Genomic DNA, 21,194 nt, shown 5'->3' on the forward strand with positions numbered 1-21,194 from the left:
GTTGACAGAAGAATTTCGAATCAGTACCTTCTTAAATGGGCTTCAAGATAATCTTAGAATTATTGTTACTATATTTAAACCCACATCACTGTCTGCAGCATTTGGGTTAGCAAGATTACAGGAGGAAGAGGTGTCTCGGAGGACTCAAGGGTTTTTACCCAAAAACCAACCCCAAAACCCCACTCTCAAATTGCTAGCTCCAAACCCCATACTGAGACTTTCAAACCCACCAAATAGACAAGAATCGAGAAACACACAACTTAATCTACCCAAAAAACCTACCCTAATCATTAGAAGAACTTCCTCCACTTAAATGAAAGAGAAAAGGGAGAGAGGGTTATGTTACTACTGTGATGAGAAGTTCCATCCGGGACATAGGTGTGACAGGCCCAAAATTTTTCTGTTAGAAGGAATGTGGATTCAGGAAGAGGAAGAATCTGAAGAAGTTGATGGAACCTTAGCTGTAATGCAAACAGATGAACCCATAGGAGAAGAAATGGGAGAATTATTGGGAATTTCATTACATGCTATAGCAGGATCGTTGGCACCTAAAACTATAAGGCTACTAGGGGAAATAAATAATCAAAAGGTGTTGATATTGATTGATACAAGTAGTACCCATAGTTTCATTGATCCATATGTGGCAAAGAAAGCTAAACTGCCAATGGGAGATAACCAGTTGACAGTTAAAGTAGCAGATGGAGCTACTCTTTCTTGCCTTGGTTATTGTAAGGCAGTCCCATTCATCTTACAAGATCTTCATTTTCTAGCTAATCTTTATGTGCTAACACTTGGTGGTTGTGATGTGGTATTAGGAGTGGATTGGCTAAGTAATTTGGGTTCTATCTTGTGGAATTTTTCTGACTTGACCATGCAATTTTTTCTTAGTGATGTCAAGGTTAAGTTGTAGGGACTACAGTTACCTACCAGGTGTCTAGAGGAAAAGGATCATATCAACCAACTCAAAAGAGGTTTGGCTAAGGGCTTATGGGTTCAAATTATGGATGGAACCAACTCAAATTCAAAGATTGATATGTTACTAGCTGTGAAGCAAGTGCTGGAGAAATTTCATGGGATTTTTGTTGAACCCATGGAATTACCCCCTTGAAGTTTTGATAACAAAATACAGCTGCAGGAAGGGGCCAAACCTACTTGTGTAAGGCCCTACATGTATCCTTATTACCAAAAAGAGGAGATAGAAATGTTGGTGGCTGAAATGTTGCATAGTGGTATTATTAGAACTAGTCAAAGTTCTTATTCATCACCGATGTTGCTAGTAAGGAAGACAGATGAGAGCTGGAGAATGTGCGTAGATTATCGTGCTCTTAACAAAGACACTATTAAAGATAAGTACCCGATCTCTAATATTGATGAATTGCTTGATGAGGTAGGTGGAGTAGTAATTTTTTCCAAACTTGATTTACATTCGGGATACTACCAAATCAGGATGAATCCTGATGATATCCCTAAGAGTACCTTTAGGACTCATGAGAGTCACTACGAGTTTTTGGTAATGCCTTTTGGATTTACCAACGCTCCCTCAACCTTTCAAGGGTTGATGAATGAGGTTTTCAGACCATATTTAAGGAAATTTGTGCTGATTTTCTTTGATGATATCCTAGTGCTATACATACAAAATTCATTTTGTTAGTCCTATTTTGAAATTAAAACTGAAATTTCATAATTTTTAACATATCAATAGCTGACACGTGGAAAAAAAAAGTTTTTCTTAAGTACAGTTAGTATTTTTCTTAGTTTTTTTAAAGTTATAATAGAGAATTCTGCTACATACAGTCACTTTCGCGTATTGTTTGTGCATTTCACACATGTAATTGGCCAAAACATTTATTTTATATTAAAAAAAGTAATGCAATCAATCACATTAGTAGAATGCGCAAGAAGTACGTAAAAGTGACTACACATAAAATTTTTGTATAATAAATCTCACTTATATATTAATATATTAATAGATTGGCTTATGTACAACAAAACTCAAATTGAAGAAAAGCAAAAGGGGAAATATGAATATCGACTTAAGACGACGTTGTCTAATTTTTTAATAAGAAACGCCTTTCGACCAATGAATATTGCTTCCATCCCCTTCGTCCATTCTCTTCCCCTCGTTTCCCCTCTCTATCTCTAACGTCTCTCTTGCCGGTGGCCCAAACAGCCATTCGTCGGCTCATCTGCTGCCGTTTCTATTCTCCAGAGCCTCTGATAAACTCACTTTTTTGAGTTCTGTTATGAACCTCGTATGGAACCCTAGTTATGCGGATGCCTGTCTATGGGCTTACGTGGGCTGGGTCGTGTTATGCGCCTTTGTGGCCATTTGATATTTGTTATTCATTTGCTTAAGTCCCAGTTTAGATTGGAAACTCATCTCATCTCATCATTACAATTTTTTCAAATTTCCACACAAAATATAATAAACAATTCAACTTTTTCAAATGCCAAAACAATAATAATATTAAAAAATAATATTCTAATAATATTTTATTTAAGTCATCTAAAATCATGTTAACTCATCTCTGAATTCGAACGGGATAGTCTTTTACGATAGGTAGTTAAGTATGTAATGGGCTTAGTGGGTTCTGCCACGGGCTCAACCATTTCCGTCGGTTAAGTTGCAGTTAGTATCGTGGGTCCATCAGTGTAGTGGCCAGTTATTCAATTGACCGAGTTTATTTCCCCCGTTTATAAATATGTAATTCATCTGTTAATGAAACTATGAGTGTTTCCACAATTGATTGAGTATTGGAGGTGAGGCACCTCGAAAGGCCTTCACAGCTTACTAAATTTCTCAAACACACAGACCATAACAAGTTCTTATGTAAGCACCGATTGTCTCCGACTTTTGTTGAGTGTATCACTATTGGATCATGTATGGTTGCTTCTTATTTGTCCTCTTTATTTGAACTTTGGTTTTGGTTTGTCATCTTTGAATCGGCGTTTATGTCTTGACTACGAGCCTTCTCAGTTTTTTTTTTTTTCCTTAATTCTGAATAAATCTGTTTGTTTGAACTTTGGTTTCATTTTGTCATCAATTACACGAATTGAGTACAGATCAATCTTCATCCTCATACCCTTTACTTTCCTTCCAATTCCCAACGCATTCTTCTCTTGGCTGCTTATATAGCGATCAAATTATACCCATTCCCACGTGTGATTTGCTCGCGAAGCTCCACATATAGCTTCTTTTGAAGTTTGGCCTGGGATGGTATGTAGCTGCTTCATCTCGCAGTGCTCCAGCTCCTCCAGAAGCCGAGGTTATACAAGTATGATTGGGACAATTTAAAAAACTCACGTATTTTGGTGTCTCTTATCTTATTCATCATTATCATCTCTCAGTCTTTCCCGTCCCAGAATCCGGCCTCTGGTAAATTATCTCTTCCATTTCGTCATCTTCTTCTTTCCTTCTCGATTTTTGTCATTCACATTTTTTTCCTATTGAGTTCTACATTATCACAACATCAATTCCCCCAGACCCAACCACCGTTGCGGAGGAAATTTATTGCTAATTACCCTATCCACTTGCCTGTGTTACCAGCGGCTCTCTTTGTACCTCTTCTCCTTACATTATCATCTTGTCTATTCTGGTTTGTTTCTTCGTAATTTCAAATTTTACATGTTGACGATAATTTATTCAACTTTTTGTGTACTTCATTTCTCTATGGGTTTTTGCTTCGGATTTTTTTTTTTTTTTTATAACTGTGGGTGTCCAGGCCAGCTTGCGGTCAACTCGACTAATCCCATGAGGCCCTAAAGTTAACGACCAGGTAAGCCTCCAGTGGCCCTAAGGGGACTTGAACTGGTGACCATTGGGGAGCAAACCCAAGGCCAGACCAGCTGAGCTACCCCTCAGGGTTAACTGCTTCTCGAAGAAACAGTAAGATATGAGCATATCGAGACATGAGCAGCAATGAAATCTCACGATGATGCACACGATGATGCTTTTCCCCCCTTTGGAAGTGATAAGGAAGATGTTAATGGGCCACCACAAATGCTTAGCAGAGGAGGCGATGGGGACGCCGTTGGACTCCCAGTGGGTTACTAGAAAGGGGGTGCCCTTACCCCTGAACTGCAAGTTTTTAGAATTTATAGGTGGTCCTCGTCCTTGGGCAGCATAAGCCACAGTTGTCGTTCCTGAACTGCCATGAGAGTGCTCCAGAATAGCTTGAGTACTAAGACGTTGTTCTTCGCGAAGTAACTCACCAAAGCAAATATCAAGAGAGGGAACAGGAGATCTGTTCAGTAGAGAGGAGCAAACAGATTCATATTTCATGCGTAGTTTCATAAGAAACTGATCACGCTGGCTAGTCTCGTGAAGAGTCTGAATAGTCGAAAGCGCGACAACGGGAACTCTGTAACCAAATCAATATACTCATGCCAAAGAGTCAGAAATGTCGAGTAGTAGTCTTGGATGGAAAGACTACCATGTTGAAACATGGCAATCACATGTTCTAACTGAAAGCGAGGAGCATCATTAGCTTGATGATAAACCTTCTTCAAGTAATTTCACATGGATTGAGTGGAGCGATGAGCCCGCAAGTTGGTAACAATATGTGGCTCCACCGATCCAAGAAGCTAAGACATTATCCGAGCGTCAAGTACAGCCCATGAAGGAGAAGTCCCGAGATCCTTGGATTTGTTAGTAGTGGATGTTTGAGCGACATCCATGCCATCCATATGACCCCAAAGATCTTTTCCCTTGAGGAAAAGTTCAAACTGAAAGGTCCAAGTAGAGTAATTTGTGCCCGTAAACTTGACGAATACATGTGCAAAGTCCATCTCAACAGGGACCAAAAAATACAATGAAAGTTTCGGAAGTCATGAACCACGGTTCAACAAAGAAGCCGAGAGGCACAAAACTCACAGACCAAGCCCCCCAAAAAAAAAAAAAAAAAAAAAAACACCCACGGGGTTGCTGCGACATCAGAGCACCCAGAAGAAGCCAAAAAAATCCCACAAGTCTCTGCTGCGACGTCAGAGACACTAGACCCGAGAAAACCAGACGTGCCGAACCCGAAAGTCTGAGAAAGTGCCAAAAAATGAGATTTTTCACGTCGGGTTCACCAAGAAACAGCACAGACCTCACCGAAACACATGAGAGACTTGTGTTTAAGAATGCTCAAACCAGAAGGTGGCGAAACTACTCAAACTAGAAACAGAGGGTGCCGAAACTGCTCAAACCAGAAATAGAAGGTGTCGACAACACCAACCCAGAAGGAGAAGACCGAAAACAAGGAAGCTTTCACGTCGGCACCGAGAACAGCACACGCCGAAACACGAAACCGAGAAAACAAAAAAAATTTAAGCGAGAGGAGAACCTTAGCAACCAGCTCTTGATACCATGTCAAAATATTGTGTGAATGGCCGAATACCGTGGCCTTGAGGATTCTGTATATTATACAATCTGTACAAAGCAATTCTATACATGGAAATAAATCATTATGCGCCTAATTCTAGCCCTATACATGGAAGTTACAATCTGTCAAATATTAACTAGAGAAATAAGGAAAGAATAATGGGCAGCATCTACATTTTTTGGGAATAGGCATTCCTGACCCCAATTTGTCTTGCTCTCGTGTAAAAGAATCCTAAGTATTCCCCTATTCTGCTATATTGCAAATTTGTTCTCTAATTTCGACCTCATTACCCAACGATTTATTGTTCATGTGTTCTCATGTTATCTTTAGTTTTAGAGGCATTATGTTTAACAATGTTGCTTCCATATTGTGTAATTTTAGCAAACTTTTGTTTTGTTTGCATCTTTCTTGTCTGAAAGTTACAAGCAATTTATAAATTGCTATCATCAAACAAGTTGATTATGATGAATTATTGAATTACATCTTCTCTCTAGTTCCTGACTTGTAACTAGGTTTCTGCATTTTTATACTTCCTATGTACTTGGGCTATGCCTATTTACTTGTCTTAATAAAACTTTCTTATCTATAAAAAAAAAAAAAAAAATTATTGAATTACATTATGATTCAAGCCTCTTCCACCTTTATTTAATAGATGTGGTCAATAATCTGTCTCAAAAAGTTTCTTCAAGTATATGTACAAGTTACTTATAAAAAAAAAATAATTCTTCAAGCATGATCCACTTTTGATAATCTCTACCCATGCTCTTTTGAATAGGTAAAAATTGTACATATTTGTGAGGTAACGCTAACAAAACGATTGATGGAATTTGAGAATACAGATTCAGGGAGCTTAACGGTAAGTCTCACTCCTATTAGAACATGATGCATCACGCTTTATTGAACACATTTTAAAAATTATTTTATTTGTTACTTTCTTTAGTGATTACTTTTGAGACATGCTATAGCGTGTCATGATATGCAAAGTTCTAAGAAGATTTTGTCAATTCTAACCTCAAGTTAGTGTGTATTTGTAAATCTTAATGGGTTTCAATGGCTTTTATTCTGCTTACCAGAAATGGCTGGAGGAGGAGGAAGTTTGAGCATTGCCTTTATTTGGCCTTTTCTATCTCTTCAATTTCTAGTAAGCAGAATAAAAGCCATTAAGATTCAACCTTCAAGACTAAATAAATCTTTTAAATTCTAAGCCTGACCCTTCACATTTTCTCTAACCTTCAGCCCCTGAAACCTTTCAAGAAATGTCATAGAAGCTCTCTGGTGCTGCTTTCCTACATCAAAACATTGGCCTTTCATTTTTTTTTATCGATAAACAAAATTTTTATTGATCATGTAATAGACTAAATTCTGAGGATATGGGACATATACAAAAGCGTCGCCTATGCGTACTAGTTTAGCGATGCAAGGAAGTCATGAAAAGACATGCCATTAACATTGGCCTGTCATTGACCATAACAGAGAATTATTAGTTACATTTTTTAACATGTGAACTTAATTCAGAGAAGTTTGTCTCTACCAGTCGTAAATGTTGCGTACTTGTTACAGTTGCCGGAGCGTATTCTTGATGATAATGCACCATTGTTCGGCTTGTTAGTTTTTCCAAGAAGTTGGGTCTAACCAACATCATTGTTTAGATAAAATGTTGTGCTTGCAGGAACTTGATTCTGTTATAGTAAGAGGTTGAAGGTTTTATTTGTATATTGCTTTCTAATAGGTTGAGGAGTTGATTAAGAATGCTTCAGAGGTTAAGGCATGCGGGCTATCAGAGGATAGGTCTCTCAAGTCTGGGGAAGTGCTGTGTGAACATAAAAATAGTGGGAAACCTCATTTTGCTCATGGACTTTGCAGAAGTTGTTACCAAGACGTAACTCCTCTCTCTTTTTTCATCTGTCCATGCTCTTCATCAAGCTTTGCTTCTTCATGTTCATGCTTGTTTGTTGATGTAGTTTGTTGAACTTTCTGGGGGACTGCATGGTGGGTCAGAACCTCCTGCATTTCAGCGGGCTGAAAGGGAGAGAATAGCCATGGAATCTGCTAATAACCGGGGGGACGAATCGAATGTTTTCTTAAAGCCTTCACTAGGGTCAGAAAACATTGAACAGGTAACTGAAATGGTTGGTCCTATCTTGCCATTTCTAACTTCTTTATTGTTTGTATTTGTTTTTTTATGTTTATGTTAACAAGTTCGAAGTAAATAGGTAATTTATGTATTAGAAAGAAATGGAGGGTGAAGGCTCATGTCTTCTATTCCCATCTAGACTGAAAATGAACAATTTGGAGTCTTAGTTTGGATCTATTCCATGTCTGTCTTCTAGCATATTACTGATTCTCAGAATTTATCAACATGTATGCCTAATTCCAATTAATTATTAATAACTTAATTTTTGCTTCTTTTATCCGATTTATTATTTTCTAGCTTGAAAGAAGCCAAAAGGCAACCAAGAATGAACGATTGGATCTGAGAGAGAATGATAGTAATTGTAAGTGTTACATGAAAATACTTTTAACTTCTGTTAAAAGTAGATCTAGTCCTGTACTTTTGTACAACAACACATCTGCATGCAATTTATATTGAGTAATATTCAATCTTAGCTGCTGCCATTGGAGATCAGATTGAAATAGATGGTGTTTCTGATGCATGCCAGAAATCCATGGATACAAGTTTGGTCAGTGATGATGAATCAGATGGCCTTTCTGATATTGATGATGTTGAGGTATGTAGCTTATTGCATTTACCATATAGATTTGTACCTCATTGTAGATTATGTTTGTCTCATGAGTGGCGTGCACATGCCGCACAAAGATTTTCAACTAGGTGCAGGAGTGGAACAATATATGCCCTTTATGTACTTTCAGTTGTTGTCATATGAGTATCTTTATGAGGAAGCTTTGGGTCGACAATATCATCACAAAGGGGTGCAACCCAAGAACACAAGGTGATACAAGAGGAGTACCTATATAGAGTGGTGAAAGAAAACATGACATAAAATCTAATAAGAATTACAACGAGAATTATTATGAATTCTGAATTTTATAGCTATAAATTATGTATATACTATTAAATATAAGAATGTCCAAGATATGGTATAAATACAAAAACTCATCCCATCAATAATAATATCACTTGTCAGGAATTTTAATTTTTTTGAGTTTGAACCTTAAGGGATTAACTCTCAAGGTTTGAAAATCCTTTAGATGAGCACCAGTAAAAAAAAAAAAAAAAAATCTTTTGATGAGTAACCAAAGTCGTCGTGTCAGTTAGATGTTACATTTTCTTTGTCCCAAACAATTATGCATAGTAATATTTATTAACACAATTATGCAGAGTAATATTTACTTATGTTAGGAATGTGTTAATGTATGTATTGCTAGGTGAGTGGCTATCTCAACAATGAGGAGGAGATGCATTTCAAGAAGATTATCTGGGAGGAAATGAACAAAGAGTATCTTCAGGTTAAAGATTCATTGCCACTTTGAATATGCTTTTTTATGAAAACAAAGCATAAATATTCTGATGCTATATGTTGATCTTTCTTGATAATAAAATTTACTTTAGTCTCTATGGTTTCCAGGAACAAGCAGCAGCCGCTGCTGCTAAGATGGAAAGTCAGGCCAGCTTTCAGAACTCTTCTGATGAATTGCGAGCCGCACATGAACTAGCTGCAGCAGCTGCGGCAGCTGTTGCAAAGTCAAGAAAGGTGCTCTTTTACATGTCATATGTTGCACCAAATTTTCGATTCATAGAACTCCTCAATTTTGATTGCCCATATCAGTGAAAAGACATCTTGAAGTGTGGTTGATTTTGTTAGAATGTGAATTTCATACATTATGTGACTGAAGTTATGGTGAAGTTTTCATTTCAAACACAATGTTTGAGATCAAATAATGTCTGTTACAAGTTTTGGCTAATTTGTAGCCAATATTCTGGACTAAATACTTGTCAAGTTTAGATAGGGCACTACCTTGTGTTGATCCTGCAGGCAGGGCCCTGGCATATGTGATCCGCTGATTCTAAACACTGCACTTTTTTTTCCAACTAAAAAATGAAAAGGAAAAGGCTTGACCCTGTGCAGTTTCTCTTGACAGTTGCTTATACCGTTGTTAAGATTCCTTCAAATATCTGCTTGTCAGTTAAACACAAAATGAATGTTTCTGCCTAAATAGTCTTTTAGCATGATGTAATCTCCTATCAACTGCCGGCACTTCATTTGTGTATCCTCTCTATTTATTTATGATTGTGTTGAAGTAATAGTTTTGCTTGTCTTGTAATTCTTATTACAAATTCTTTATCTTCTAATGATACCTTGACATGTTTGGTTTCCTATAAATTAGGAGCGGAAACGAAAACAAGATGTGAATGCCAATCCTGCTCAAACTGCTGCAGAAGCAGCTCATCAAATGCTGATCAAGAAGGTAAGCCATGTAGAGATCATTGCTGGAAGCAACTGAGTACTCAATATGTAAAATAGCTATGGAGCCTGTGGTATTTTGATCACATGGTAATCAACTCAACCGAATTAATCAGAGTTCTATCTTTACTGGTTCATCTATGTCTATTGTTTCCACTTAGCTTGGTTTGGCGCTAGGGGTAAAAAAATTTCCAGTCCAGACCAGAAAAATCGACCAGACCGGACCAAATTTTTTTTTGGTCGGTTTCGGTCCTTTGTCTGTGACTATGAGGAATTCGGTTTTCGGTCCAGTCCCGGGGTGTGGATTTTTTGGACCAGACCGGACCGAAACCAACCGAATTAGATTGTTATAAATTTTTTAAATATTTTATATATATAATATTTTATTTTATATAGTATTTGTATAAGTTAATTATGTAATTTTCATCTAATCTACTATCATTGACCGTATAAAATGTTAAAATAATATATGTTATCAATTAACTAATATATCATATGATAAATCATATTATTATTAAAGTAATTAGGTAATTTTTTAAGATACCTAAGTTGTAAGTAAGCATAAATAATCTTTGGATAATTAAATTATTTCATATTCATTAACCACATATTAAATGTTAGAATTTTAATATTGGCTATTGTAAATACTAAAGTACTAAGTTAATAACTATTAACATCATAGATATAATTATAATTAATTATTTTTTTAATGAGTTAGTTACATAACCCACATTAAAGAGTTCACTTAAATTTAATTTTATTAATTTAATTAATTTTTTGTATTAATTAATTTTTTTGAAAAAGAAAAGAGGAAAAAAAATGTACCTAACTCGTATAGACCGCATTGGACCGACCGGACCGATAGCTAACAGTTTGGTCCGGTCCTTAGGGGTAATCAGTCCTGTCCCGTCCGGTCTAGAAAAATCATGGACCGGACCGATTACACCCCCTATTTGGCACAGTATTTTCTTCTTTAATATTCATTTCAGTGGTGGTCTTGTTTTCGGACATAAACTCCTTTATGGTTATTACTTTAGTTGGTTATTTTTTTTTAATTGCTCGTGGTAATGCCTCTGTTCTGATTGCACACATTGTTCATGTTAATAGAGACTCAGTTCGAAAATCAACTACGATGTATTGGAGACACTCTTTGCGGAAAAGGTATGCTTATTTTCTTTTGTTTTTATGGTTAAAGTCTAAATTGTGATGGGATATATATATATATATATATATATCTAATATAGTATATCCTCATGCACACATAATTCCTTCTTGAACCTGGCTGTAGCAATAAAACAAGCTTTGAGAGGGTATGATATACATTACCACTTCTTACTCTTACAATTCATGTATTTTATCCACCAGTTCACAATAACTGAATAATCCAAAAACAAAATCTGAATATCAGTCGTCGGTAGAGTTACAAACAAATCACAAATATATATTTTGTAGTTGTCGTGTGTGCATGCAGGTGCATGGATACATTCCATTCTTAATGGTATTCTTCTTAAGTTTATAACATAGGAAAACTGTAAGAGCACAAGGATTTCTCTCCATTTTAATTTTTTACAAACAAAAGATACAGTTTGCAAGAGAGAACCAATCCCAGCTACTGGAATCATAAGGCCCCATTTGGATACAGAAACGGTTTCATCTCATTTCATCATTACAACTTTCTCAAATTCTCACACAAGATATAATAAACAATTCAACTTTTTCGAATCTCAAAACAATAATAATATTATAAAATAATATTCTAATAATATTTTATTCAACTTTCAACTTTCATCTAAAACCATCTCATCTCATCTCACTATCCAAATGGGACCTAAGTGTTGGGTGCGAGGACAACCTAACGAAGTCCTCATTGGGATGCTGTTTCCATTTCATAGGGAAGGGGGATCATTTAAGATTTGAATTTGAAGATTTTTTGTTTCATTCTTAAATTTTCCCACTGTTTGTACTATTATATCTTTATTGATTTCTGGCAGCCATCTTCTGATTCGAATAAAAAACTCAAAGCATCAAATGATGATGGCTATGCCAAAGGGCAAAGTAATGGTGAGAAAGAGCATGACGGGGATATCACAGACAATTATGATGAACTGGGACAAGGGTATGAAAACTTGGAACAGGAAGATGTCAACGGAACATATGGCAATGAATTGCATGCGGACTTTGAAAATGAAGAGGATGTTTATGGTTATAACTATGATAATGGTGAAGAGGAATATTGATGCAATCCGATCAGATGCAACTCTCCGAAGGCTGATTCGATTTCACTGAAGCTTCGAAATGACAAAATCAGTGGGTATGGAGATAGGAAGGAAACACAAATTGAATTAAAGCTTCTTCTATTTTTCCCCTTCTAAGGCATGTGCCACTATGTTGAGGGTATTTTAGTAAAATCATATATACACAATATATCTGTTACTGTATATGTTGCCAAAGTTGGATACATAATTAAGCTCCTCAAATGTGTATGTTTAGATTATCCCAAGGATCGAATAAGAGCTGAATGACCTGTCACCCCAAAGTAATATTATCAGCAGTGTAAACTGAGACAAAAAAGAGTTTTAAAACAGAAATCAAGTTACAAGGTGGGATTGTTGTTCTGTACCATTATAGAGTTATAACGCTTCCTTCATTTTCTTTCAAATAGGTCTAGACAGTAAACGTCAAATGTCAAAAAGGATGATTGTGCCTTCTTAATATCAGTTGCTTTTAGGTGGATTGGCCGCTCATAGTCCTAAAAGTGGTATGATAGTAAAAAAGAAAGTGCTTATAATTTTTATTTACGTGTTGACGTGTCAACCATTAATATGTTGAAGATTGTAAAATTTGATAAAATTTGAATTTAAAAAGAAAACTGATAAAATGGACATTGCACGTAAAATTATAAGTACATGTAACACTACTCTAATCAAAAGTTACCAATTTCTAGAGCATCTTGGTGAGGGAGAGATTGCAGAAATATGTTCACAATACTTCTTAACGTGACCATTTTAAAAACCGGCATGCGGTGCGCAATTTCAAATGATATAAACGGCTCAAGTGTCTTTCTTAACATCAATTTTGTTCTAAGATGGACTGTACAGCTCAAAGTTCGAACACATTTGTAATATTTGGAATTTCATATCTACAAAGCAAGTAATATAAATTGAATGTTCCCTGGAATAAAATTTGAGTTTTATTAAACTGGATTCGACATAATTGAATAAGAGTCTAGTTTGTGACTCAATTGTTCCTCAACTGGTGCAGGTCCCTTAACTGCAGGAGTAATTGACATGTAAGTGATCTGAGTTTTCTAAGCAATCAATTAAAACTTAAACTCCAAATTATATATATATATATATATAAAATATTCGGTAATATATTTAAATATATATACTTTCCTGAAAATGATTGGAATATAAATCATCCAAGGGATCGAGATCAGATGCATTGTGGGGCCAACTCATTAGGTGAAGTATTGCTTTTAAAGAGGCTTTGTTACATATAAAACTTGAAGTACAGCCTTTAATCAAATACTGATTTGAGGCATTATATAAAGAGTATTAACATAATCAGGAAAGCTCAACTAGAAGGATTAATGAGTGCACTCCGAGAAGGATTAATGATATGCATATAAAAGAGTTTTCTAAATGTTAAGGTAGAATCAGACTCTATGATTGTGGTACGATGGATGCAAGGGCAAGGGTGCTGTCCATGGTTTCACGGGGAGTTGTGGGATAAGATCACAGAGGTTAAAAGAAATCTGATTACTTCATGCCACCATGTATTCCGCGAGATGAACCAAGTTGCAGACCATTTGGCCAAGTTGGGAGCTACAAGGGAGAGAAATATTTATAGTTGTTGGTCGGATATCCCACAGAAAGCGCAAGGGATAATAAAACTAGATAAAATAGGCGTACCATATCTTCGTTGTAAAAGATCAATGAGTGGATAGTAAGTTTTTATATTTTTGATCGAGATGTAACCCTTAAGTGATATTTATTACCATAGTTTTCCTCCGCCACAAGTGAGGTAGTTTTATATATATTAAAAAAAAATTAGCTTTAAAAAAAAGTTTGGAAAATAAAAAAAAGAAAGCTTCAACTATCTTTCAACAACACACATTGCCCTTTCACGTAAGGCTAAAGTTTTTCTACTACTAAAAGGAATTAATTTACTAATTATAAAAAAGAATTAATTGACTAGTTCTTTTTTCCCCTTATAGAATGCTGTCTTTATCAACTTATATCAAACTTTTGATTATCCCCTTATTTTCCCATGTTTTTTTATTCTAGAATCATGCTTCCATCATGACAACAAGCACACTTGCTTTGGCTCTGATTCTTTGCGTTATTATTTCCGTTGATGTGGAACATTTTAAGTGGCTTCATATGCCAACCATTTAAATGGAAACCATTTGGAATGTGTCATATCAAATGAGTGTAATTCGAAATAACAAAATTTAAGATGAAGAGCAACATTTATATATATAAATATATATATGTATGTATGTATGTATGTATATATGTATTTATGTATATGTTCTTATGCAGGCAAATTTGAGAAAGTCAACTAAGACAAATGATACGATGATTGTCCATATGATGAGCCTTATCGGCTTAAAAGAGATCTACCGGCATTACGCATCAAAGGTCAGTCCCTATCCAATTGTAGATGCAAGCACACAATAATGTAGGATGATTATAATAATACTATGACTCTGAATATAAAAACTAAGCGGTCACTGTGTATTGTTTTTAGAGTTTGACCATCTGCATCTTTTCATGAATTTGTCCAAACTTCTGTAGCTGATTCCAACTGCCATAGTTCTCAAAAAACACAGAGAGAGAGAGAGAGAGATTCTAATTGGTATGGATCCAATCCCTCTTTCCTGTAATGTGGAAAGAGAGATTCTATAGTTCTCAATGGTCAGCTGCTATCTTTTTCATCTATTGGTAGAGGTGATCCATTTTTTATTTGTAGCTGAAGCCACAAGTGGGTATAGTCTCACAAAATCATGCTATCTTTTGCTCGAAAATTGAACCTCCCTATTAAACTAGTGTCAAGGTGAGGCATGGCAACATTTAATTGGTTGGTCATATGTTTATGTTTTCTCATAGCAAGGGAAAAAAAAAAAAGACGCTTTTACTCTTTCATGGCATGTCCACCCCCACCTTTACAATGGGTAATTTTGTAAAACTAGAAATTCTAATAAATAAAAAATCCTAGTATTTTTTATGAAATGCACTATCATATTGGTTGATTGTAAAATAGGATGTACAACTGATATCACTATTCATACTGAGGAGGAACCAGCCAATTAAAAATACACCTGACATCACATGCCCCTTCAAGTGAATCTTGGGGCAAGCTAAAATAATACCCAACATTAAAAAAAAAAGTGAGTTATTGGACCCCAAAAGCATGCTTTCAGACTCCTGGGAGCCACTTCTACAGTTCTAATTCTTTCTATATGTATTTTGCTATAACATGCGGGTCCTTAAACTCATGATTAAGGAAACTGCATCATTAATATTGGACTATAAAAGTAAGTGCAAAACAGAACAAAATCATTTTTAGTTGCAATGGGAATCTGCAGATCAGTTGAATCTCGGGAGATTCATGATGCTGAGGATTGCAATGAAAATGTGATATTCTTCCAAGGAAATAAAGTTTCTAATGAAGCTCTGGTCCTTTGTTCTCTTTACTCTAAGCAAGGGAGCAAAGGACTAAACCAAGATTCTGCCATTCTTCACCAGGTTTGTTAATAGTTCACTCTCAAATTGTATCTATGATCCTTTAACTTTACAGGTTGTTATTAGATTAGAATCAAGCTGGTTTTCATTCCCATGAGAAAAGTTTCACTTCTCAATTTAGTATCTTCTACTGAATTTATTAGTTAAAAGATCCTTTATTGAAACTGCATGTGTTTTTCTGTGGTAAGGGCTATGGAGTGGAAGACGGAGCTTTATGTGGAGTTTTTGATGGGCATGGGAAGAATGGTCATGTAGTGAGCAAGCTAGTATGTAACCACCTGCCTTCACTCTTATTAACCCAAAAGAGCTCTCTCTCAAAGATTAATGCAGCAGTAGCAGATGATGATAGTTTGCAAAATCATATGGAGGGAATAGATGATGAATCAATACCAAGCAAGAGTTTCCATATATGGAAAAAGGCTTGTATTAGTGCCTTCAAGGTCATGGACAAGGAGATAAAGCTGCAAGAGAATTTGGACTGCTCTTGTAGTGGAACCACTGCAGTAGTTGCTATAAGACAGGTAACAAGACCAAAGAATTCTTCCATTTTGTTTCTGAATCTATTTGGAGAAGTTAACTGAATCTTTCTTTTGATTTTCTTTTCTTTTTTGTATGAATGGAAAACTAAGCAGGGTGAAGATCTTGTCATAGCTAATCTTGGGGATTCAAGGGCAATCTTAGGAATGATGACCGAGAATGGAGTCACGGCCTTTCAGTTAACCACAGACTTAAAGCCAGGCATACCTTGTAAGACCTCATTTCCTTCTCTACTGCATTGAGAAACTGAGGAAAAAAATCCATATGCAAGTCTAGTTATTGAGACACCCAACACATCATTGATGTGGAAGGCGCATTAGATAGCATATAAATATACTGGTGTTTTTTAAATCAACTTGCATGGATTCTAAAACAAATAGTGTGTTTACAAACCGGTTTGTGAGTAGCAGAGTTCTCATGAAATTATAGAACCATGGGGTTCTATTTTTCCAGGGTACTTTTCACCAAGGCTGTTATATATATATTATTTTTATTCACCTTGTCTCTACCGAGTTCCATACTTTCAGATAAATTGCCACATTAGTGATAGATCAATTTCCAATTGACATAGGTGAAGCAGAAAGAATAAAGAACTGCCATGGCCGGGTGGCCGCACTGAAACAAGAACCACACATCCAACGAGTGTGGCTACCCCATGAAGACACTCCGGGCCTAGCCATGTCACGAGCCTTTGGAGACTTCGTACTCAAAGACCATGGCATCATTGTCATCCCTAATGTCTACTATCACCGCCTAACTTCTAATGACCAATTCATTATCCTTGCAACTGATGGGGTAAGGGGTTATTTGAATGTAGAACAACCAGTTTTTACATGTTCAAGTGTTCATTCTCCTTTCAGTGAACTTCTAGGATCAAGAACCCCTAGAATAACATGTTTTTTTCCCTTTTAATGTATTGAAAATGTTGGTCTGAGATGTTCTCAGTAATGACTAAGTTGCAGCCATTGTGTGGGCTGCAGAGAGTGAATAGGCAGCAGCAAGAGTTGTGGTGGAGGCAGCTACCACTGCATGGAGGAAGAAGTACCATACTGCAAAAGTAAATGACTGCAATGTGGTTTGCTTGCCTCTTTTTGCAAAAGAAGTAACACTTGTGCCAGTGGACAAACCATAAAAACCTTTCATCCTCTGTAATGGCCCTTCCTGTATCTGCAATGACCTTTTGGCAAAATTTTGAGTTATTTTAATATTGACAGTGTACTTTTTCAAGATTTCGAAGCCGCCAATATGTGCAATCACTTGTTAAGAAAACAATATGTATTGAAAAGAAATACCCATAACAATTGCTTTCGACAATAAAACTGTTGGTGCATCATCCGCTTATCGGTTAAGCACCAAAAAGTTATTGAATAATGCAAAATTTTTTTTATAAGTAAGAAATTTTATTGATTGAATGAAACTAGGCACAGCCCATGTACACAAGAAGTATACAAAAGAGACACCTAATTATATTCTAGAAAGCTGAAAAGAAAGCAAGAACTCATGGACATTCCCTTCCTTTAATACAATAGCAACAAACCATTGAATTAAAGAAAATACAAAAAAGTTCCATAATTCCCCCACAGTTCTCTCCTTGATGTTGAAACACCTCTCATTGTGTTCCATCCATATACACCACAATAAGCACAAAGGAACCATCCTCCACGACGCTGCTAGTTGGGAGCAATGATGATGCCTATTCCAACATGCTAAAAGATCCACCACACTCTTGGGCATGACCCACCCAGCTTGACTGAAAATACCCACCCATAATTCCCTTGCCACTTCACAATGCAAAAAAAGATGCTCAATCGATTCGCCATTGTTTTTACACATGTAACACCACTCCATCACAATCACACCATGTTTCCTTAAATTATCAGCCATCAAAATCTTTCCTAAAGCTACAGCCCAAGTAAAAAATGCAACTTTCGGGGGTACGGGGACTCTCCAAAAACCCTTCCAAGGGAACCAAATGGGTTGATGTGCTGCCAGGACTTTGTAGAAAGATTTAACTGAGAATTTTCTGCTCCCCAAGTGTTTCCACAACATTCTATCTCTCACATTTCCTCCTATCTTCTTGGAATAAAGAAAGCTGTAAAAACCTGCTATTTCATCCACTTCCCAATCCTGCGCGTTTCTAAATAAGATCATATTACAATGTACATTACCAGTGGCTCAACATATTACACTGAAATAGCGACCTACTGATTTGCCGCCAATTTGAAAACACCTGGAAAAAAAGAAAATAAGGCTCTCTCACCACACCATACATCAAACCAAAAGCTGATTCTTGTACCTCTCCCACCTTAAAATTAGTGTGTTTTACAAACATCTTCCACCCCTTTCTAATAAATTTCCAGAGGCTTACCCCATAAGTACCCCTACCCTCCTTGGAACACCAACCCTCCCGATCACAACGATACTTCCGACCAATAACCAATCTCCACAATGAGTCCCCTTCCAATTGGAATCTCCACAGCCACTTCCTAAGGAAAGCTTTATTAAAAAAGAACAAATTGCGCACCCTCAAGCCCAACTCCTTTGGACAGCACACTTTTTGCCAACTCACTAGGTGAAATCTATGCTCTTCACCCGTGCCACCCCACAAGAAGCCCTGAACAGTTTTTCAATCCAATTGGCCACTTCCACCGATAAAGGGAATAATGAGAGAAAGTATGTAGGAACATTGGAGAGTGTACTTTTGATGAGAGTTAGTCTCCCCCCTTTTGATAAGTAGAGCCGTTTCCACCCCGCCAATATTTTTTCTACATTTTTTATCACACCATCCCAAATATTTTTTACTTTGAAAGAGACTCTCAAAGGAAGTCCGAGGTATTTCATAGGAAGAGATACCACTTTATACCCCCAACAACTCTGTTAGATGGTTGATATTTTCCACCTCCCCTACCAGGACCAATTTCGACTTTTCCAAATTCACCTTGAGCCCCGAAACAACTTCAAAACACAAAAGAACAACCCTTAAAGCTTAAAGCTGTCCACTGTCAGCATCACAAAAAATTAAGGTGTTATCCGCATACAATAAGTGGGAAATGGAAAACGCACCAATGTTAGTATTATCCACTGAAAAATCAGCAATAAAATCTCCCCTTACCGCCGCCTCCACCATGCGACTCAGAGCCTTCATCACTAAAACAAAGAGAAAATGAGATAACGAATCCTCTTGTCTCAATCCCCTCGAACTCTAAAAAAATCCACAAGGTTGGCCATTAACTAAAACAAAACACCAAACGGATGATACACAATGTTTCACCCAACCACACCACCTATCACCGAAGCCACACCTCCTCAGCATATAAATCAGAAAATCCCAGCACACATAATCATAGGCCTTTTCCATATCCAACTTGCGAAAAACTCCCGGAATACCATCTCTCAACTGGCTGTCCAAGCACTCATTCGCTACCAAAACTGAATCCAAAATTTGTCGGCCATGTACAAAGGCATTTTGAGGCTTGGAAATGATTTTTTCCATCACCAAACTCATTCGATTAGTTAATACCTTCGAAATGATTTTATAGATCTCACCTATCAAACTAATAGGGTGGAAATCTTTCAGCTCAATGGCACCCGCTATCTTCGAAATGAGTGCAATAAAAGTAGCATTGAGGGACTTCTCAAACTTGTGACAACAATGAAACTCATGGAAGATCCTCATCACATCATCCTTCATTATGCCCCAACACTCTTGAAAAAAAGCCATAGAGAAACCGTCCAGCCTTAGGGCTTTATCTTTGCACATACCTCTCACCACCTGCTACACTTCGGACTCCTCAAATGGTCTCTCCAACAAACTCGCTGCACTAACATCCAGCTGTTCAAAGAGTAACCCATCCAGTTTAGGCTGCCACACCTCCTTCTCTTTGAGAAGATCTTCATAATAATTCTCTATGTGGTCTTGAATATCCGCTGGAGATTGATGCACCGTATTGCCAAATTGGATCACATCAATCACATTATTACGCCTGTGGGAGTATGCCATCTTGTGAAAGAACTTAATACATTTGTCACCCTCCTTCAACCGCGTCATCCTAGATTTCTGACGCCAAGAGATTTCTTCCAGCAACAAAACTCTTTCTATTTCGGACGCCACCTCAATTTTTCTCAACAAAGACTCCTCACTAACCTCCCCCGCTTCTAGAGAATTCAACTCGTTCCACAGAAGACTCTTTTACTCATCGGTATGTCTAAAAGTCTCAATATTCCACTTCTTTAAATCCAGCTTGAGAGCTTTAAGTTTACCTGCCACAATAAAACTAGGGGTGCCATGGAAAGAGTAGGAGGCCTACCAATTCCTCACCTTCTCCTCAAAACCGACTGTATGGAGCCATATATTTTCAAATTTGAAATATAGCATTCCCCCATGAATACCGCCACAGTCTAGCAAAATGGAAAAATGATCCAAACATACCCGAGGCAAGCGCTTTTGGCTTAGGTCCGGACAATGTGTCTCCCAAGAAGAAGAGACAAGAAACCTGTCCAATCTTGACCCCCTCTACTATTCGACCAAGTGTAAAACCCCTTACCAGGGGAATATCAATCAAATTGAGATAAAAAAATCAGCTCTGAGAAATCTTCCATTGCCCGTGACAAAGAAGTAGTTCCCGCCCTCTCACAAGGAAAACGTACCACATTAAAATCCCCGCACACAACCCAAGGTAATTCCCAAATATAATACACTCCCGCCAGCTACTCCCATAGCAATCGTCTATTTCTATCCCTATTAGGCCCGTACACTCTCGCAAGAGCCCACCTCCACCCATCCACAATATTCTTGAAAGAGATGACCACTAAATAATTCTCAATGCAATCCTCTACTAATTCCACCACTCTCATATCTCACATCAACAATACTCCTCCAGAAGCACCCAATGATACTAAGAAACTCCATCCCACAAAAGAACAACCCCATAAATGCCAGATAATATTTCTGTCAACATGACTCAACTTCGTCTCTTGGAGGCATACAATATCAACTTTCCAACTACGAATGAGGGAACGAATGCGAATTCGCTTATTAGCATCGTTAACCCCCTAACATTCCAAGATAAGATTTTAGGCTTCATAAGAAAAATTGTTCCCCCTCTCCTTCAATCTTT

The 21,194-nt window shown here is 37.0% G+C and overlaps 3 protein-coding genes across 5 annotated transcripts in view; all 3 read left to right on the forward strand.

The window, feature by feature from the left end:
- Positions 1–2,766: 2,766 nt before the first annotated feature.
- The window catches only part of LOC121243375 (transcription factor IIIB 60 kDa subunit-like), a 64,735-nt gene continuing 46,307 nt past the window's right edge, over positions 2,767–21,194 (forward strand). The window contains exon 1 of one of the 2 annotated variants that reach the window (XM_041141489.1): positions 2,767–2,830. The gene's annotated coding sequence lies outside the window, so the exon portion shown is untranslated. Of the gene's footprint in view, positions 2,864–21,194 lie in introns of both variants that reach the window. The other variant, XM_041141490.1, reaches the window with a different exon arrangement.
- LOC121243377 (transcription factor IIIB 60 kDa subunit-like) lies at positions 6,075–12,284 on the forward strand. 2 transcript variants are annotated; one of them, XM_041141494.1, is made up of 10 exons: positions 6,075–6,222; positions 7,096–7,245; positions 7,328–7,483; positions 7,798–7,861; positions 7,974–8,095; positions 8,754–8,834; positions 8,954–9,079; positions 9,714–9,794; positions 10,898–10,951; positions 11,782–12,284. In XM_041141494.1, exons 1-10 carry the CDS (start codon positions 6,187–6,189, stop codon positions 12,025–12,027), a joined length of 1,116 nt encoding a protein of 371 aa, XP_040997428.1. In that variant the 5' UTR covers positions 6,075–6,186; the 3' UTR covers positions 12,028–12,284. The 2 variants fall into 2 exon arrangements, with proteins under 2 accessions (XP_040997428.1, XP_040997429.1); XM_041141495.1 differs by having other exon boundaries at positions 7,798–7,857; positions 7,973–8,095.
- On the forward strand, positions 15,370–17,111 carry LOC121243378 (probable protein phosphatase 2C 72). Its single transcript, XM_041141496.1, has 4 exons — positions 15,370–15,543; positions 15,729–16,061; positions 16,173–16,287; positions 16,649–17,111. Exons 1-4 carry the CDS (start codon positions 15,370–15,372, stop codon positions 16,987–16,989), a joined length of 963 nt encoding a protein of 320 aa, XP_040997430.1. The 3' UTR covers positions 16,990–17,111.

This window comes from Juglans microcarpa x Juglans regia, chromosome 8D (assembly GCF_004785595.1).
Source record: "Juglans microcarpa x Juglans regia isolate MS1-56 chromosome 8D, Jm3101_v1.0, whole genome shotgun sequence".
Lineage (NCBI taxonomy): Eukaryota > Viridiplantae > Streptophyta > Magnoliopsida > Fagales > Juglandaceae > Juglans > Juglans microcarpa x Juglans regia.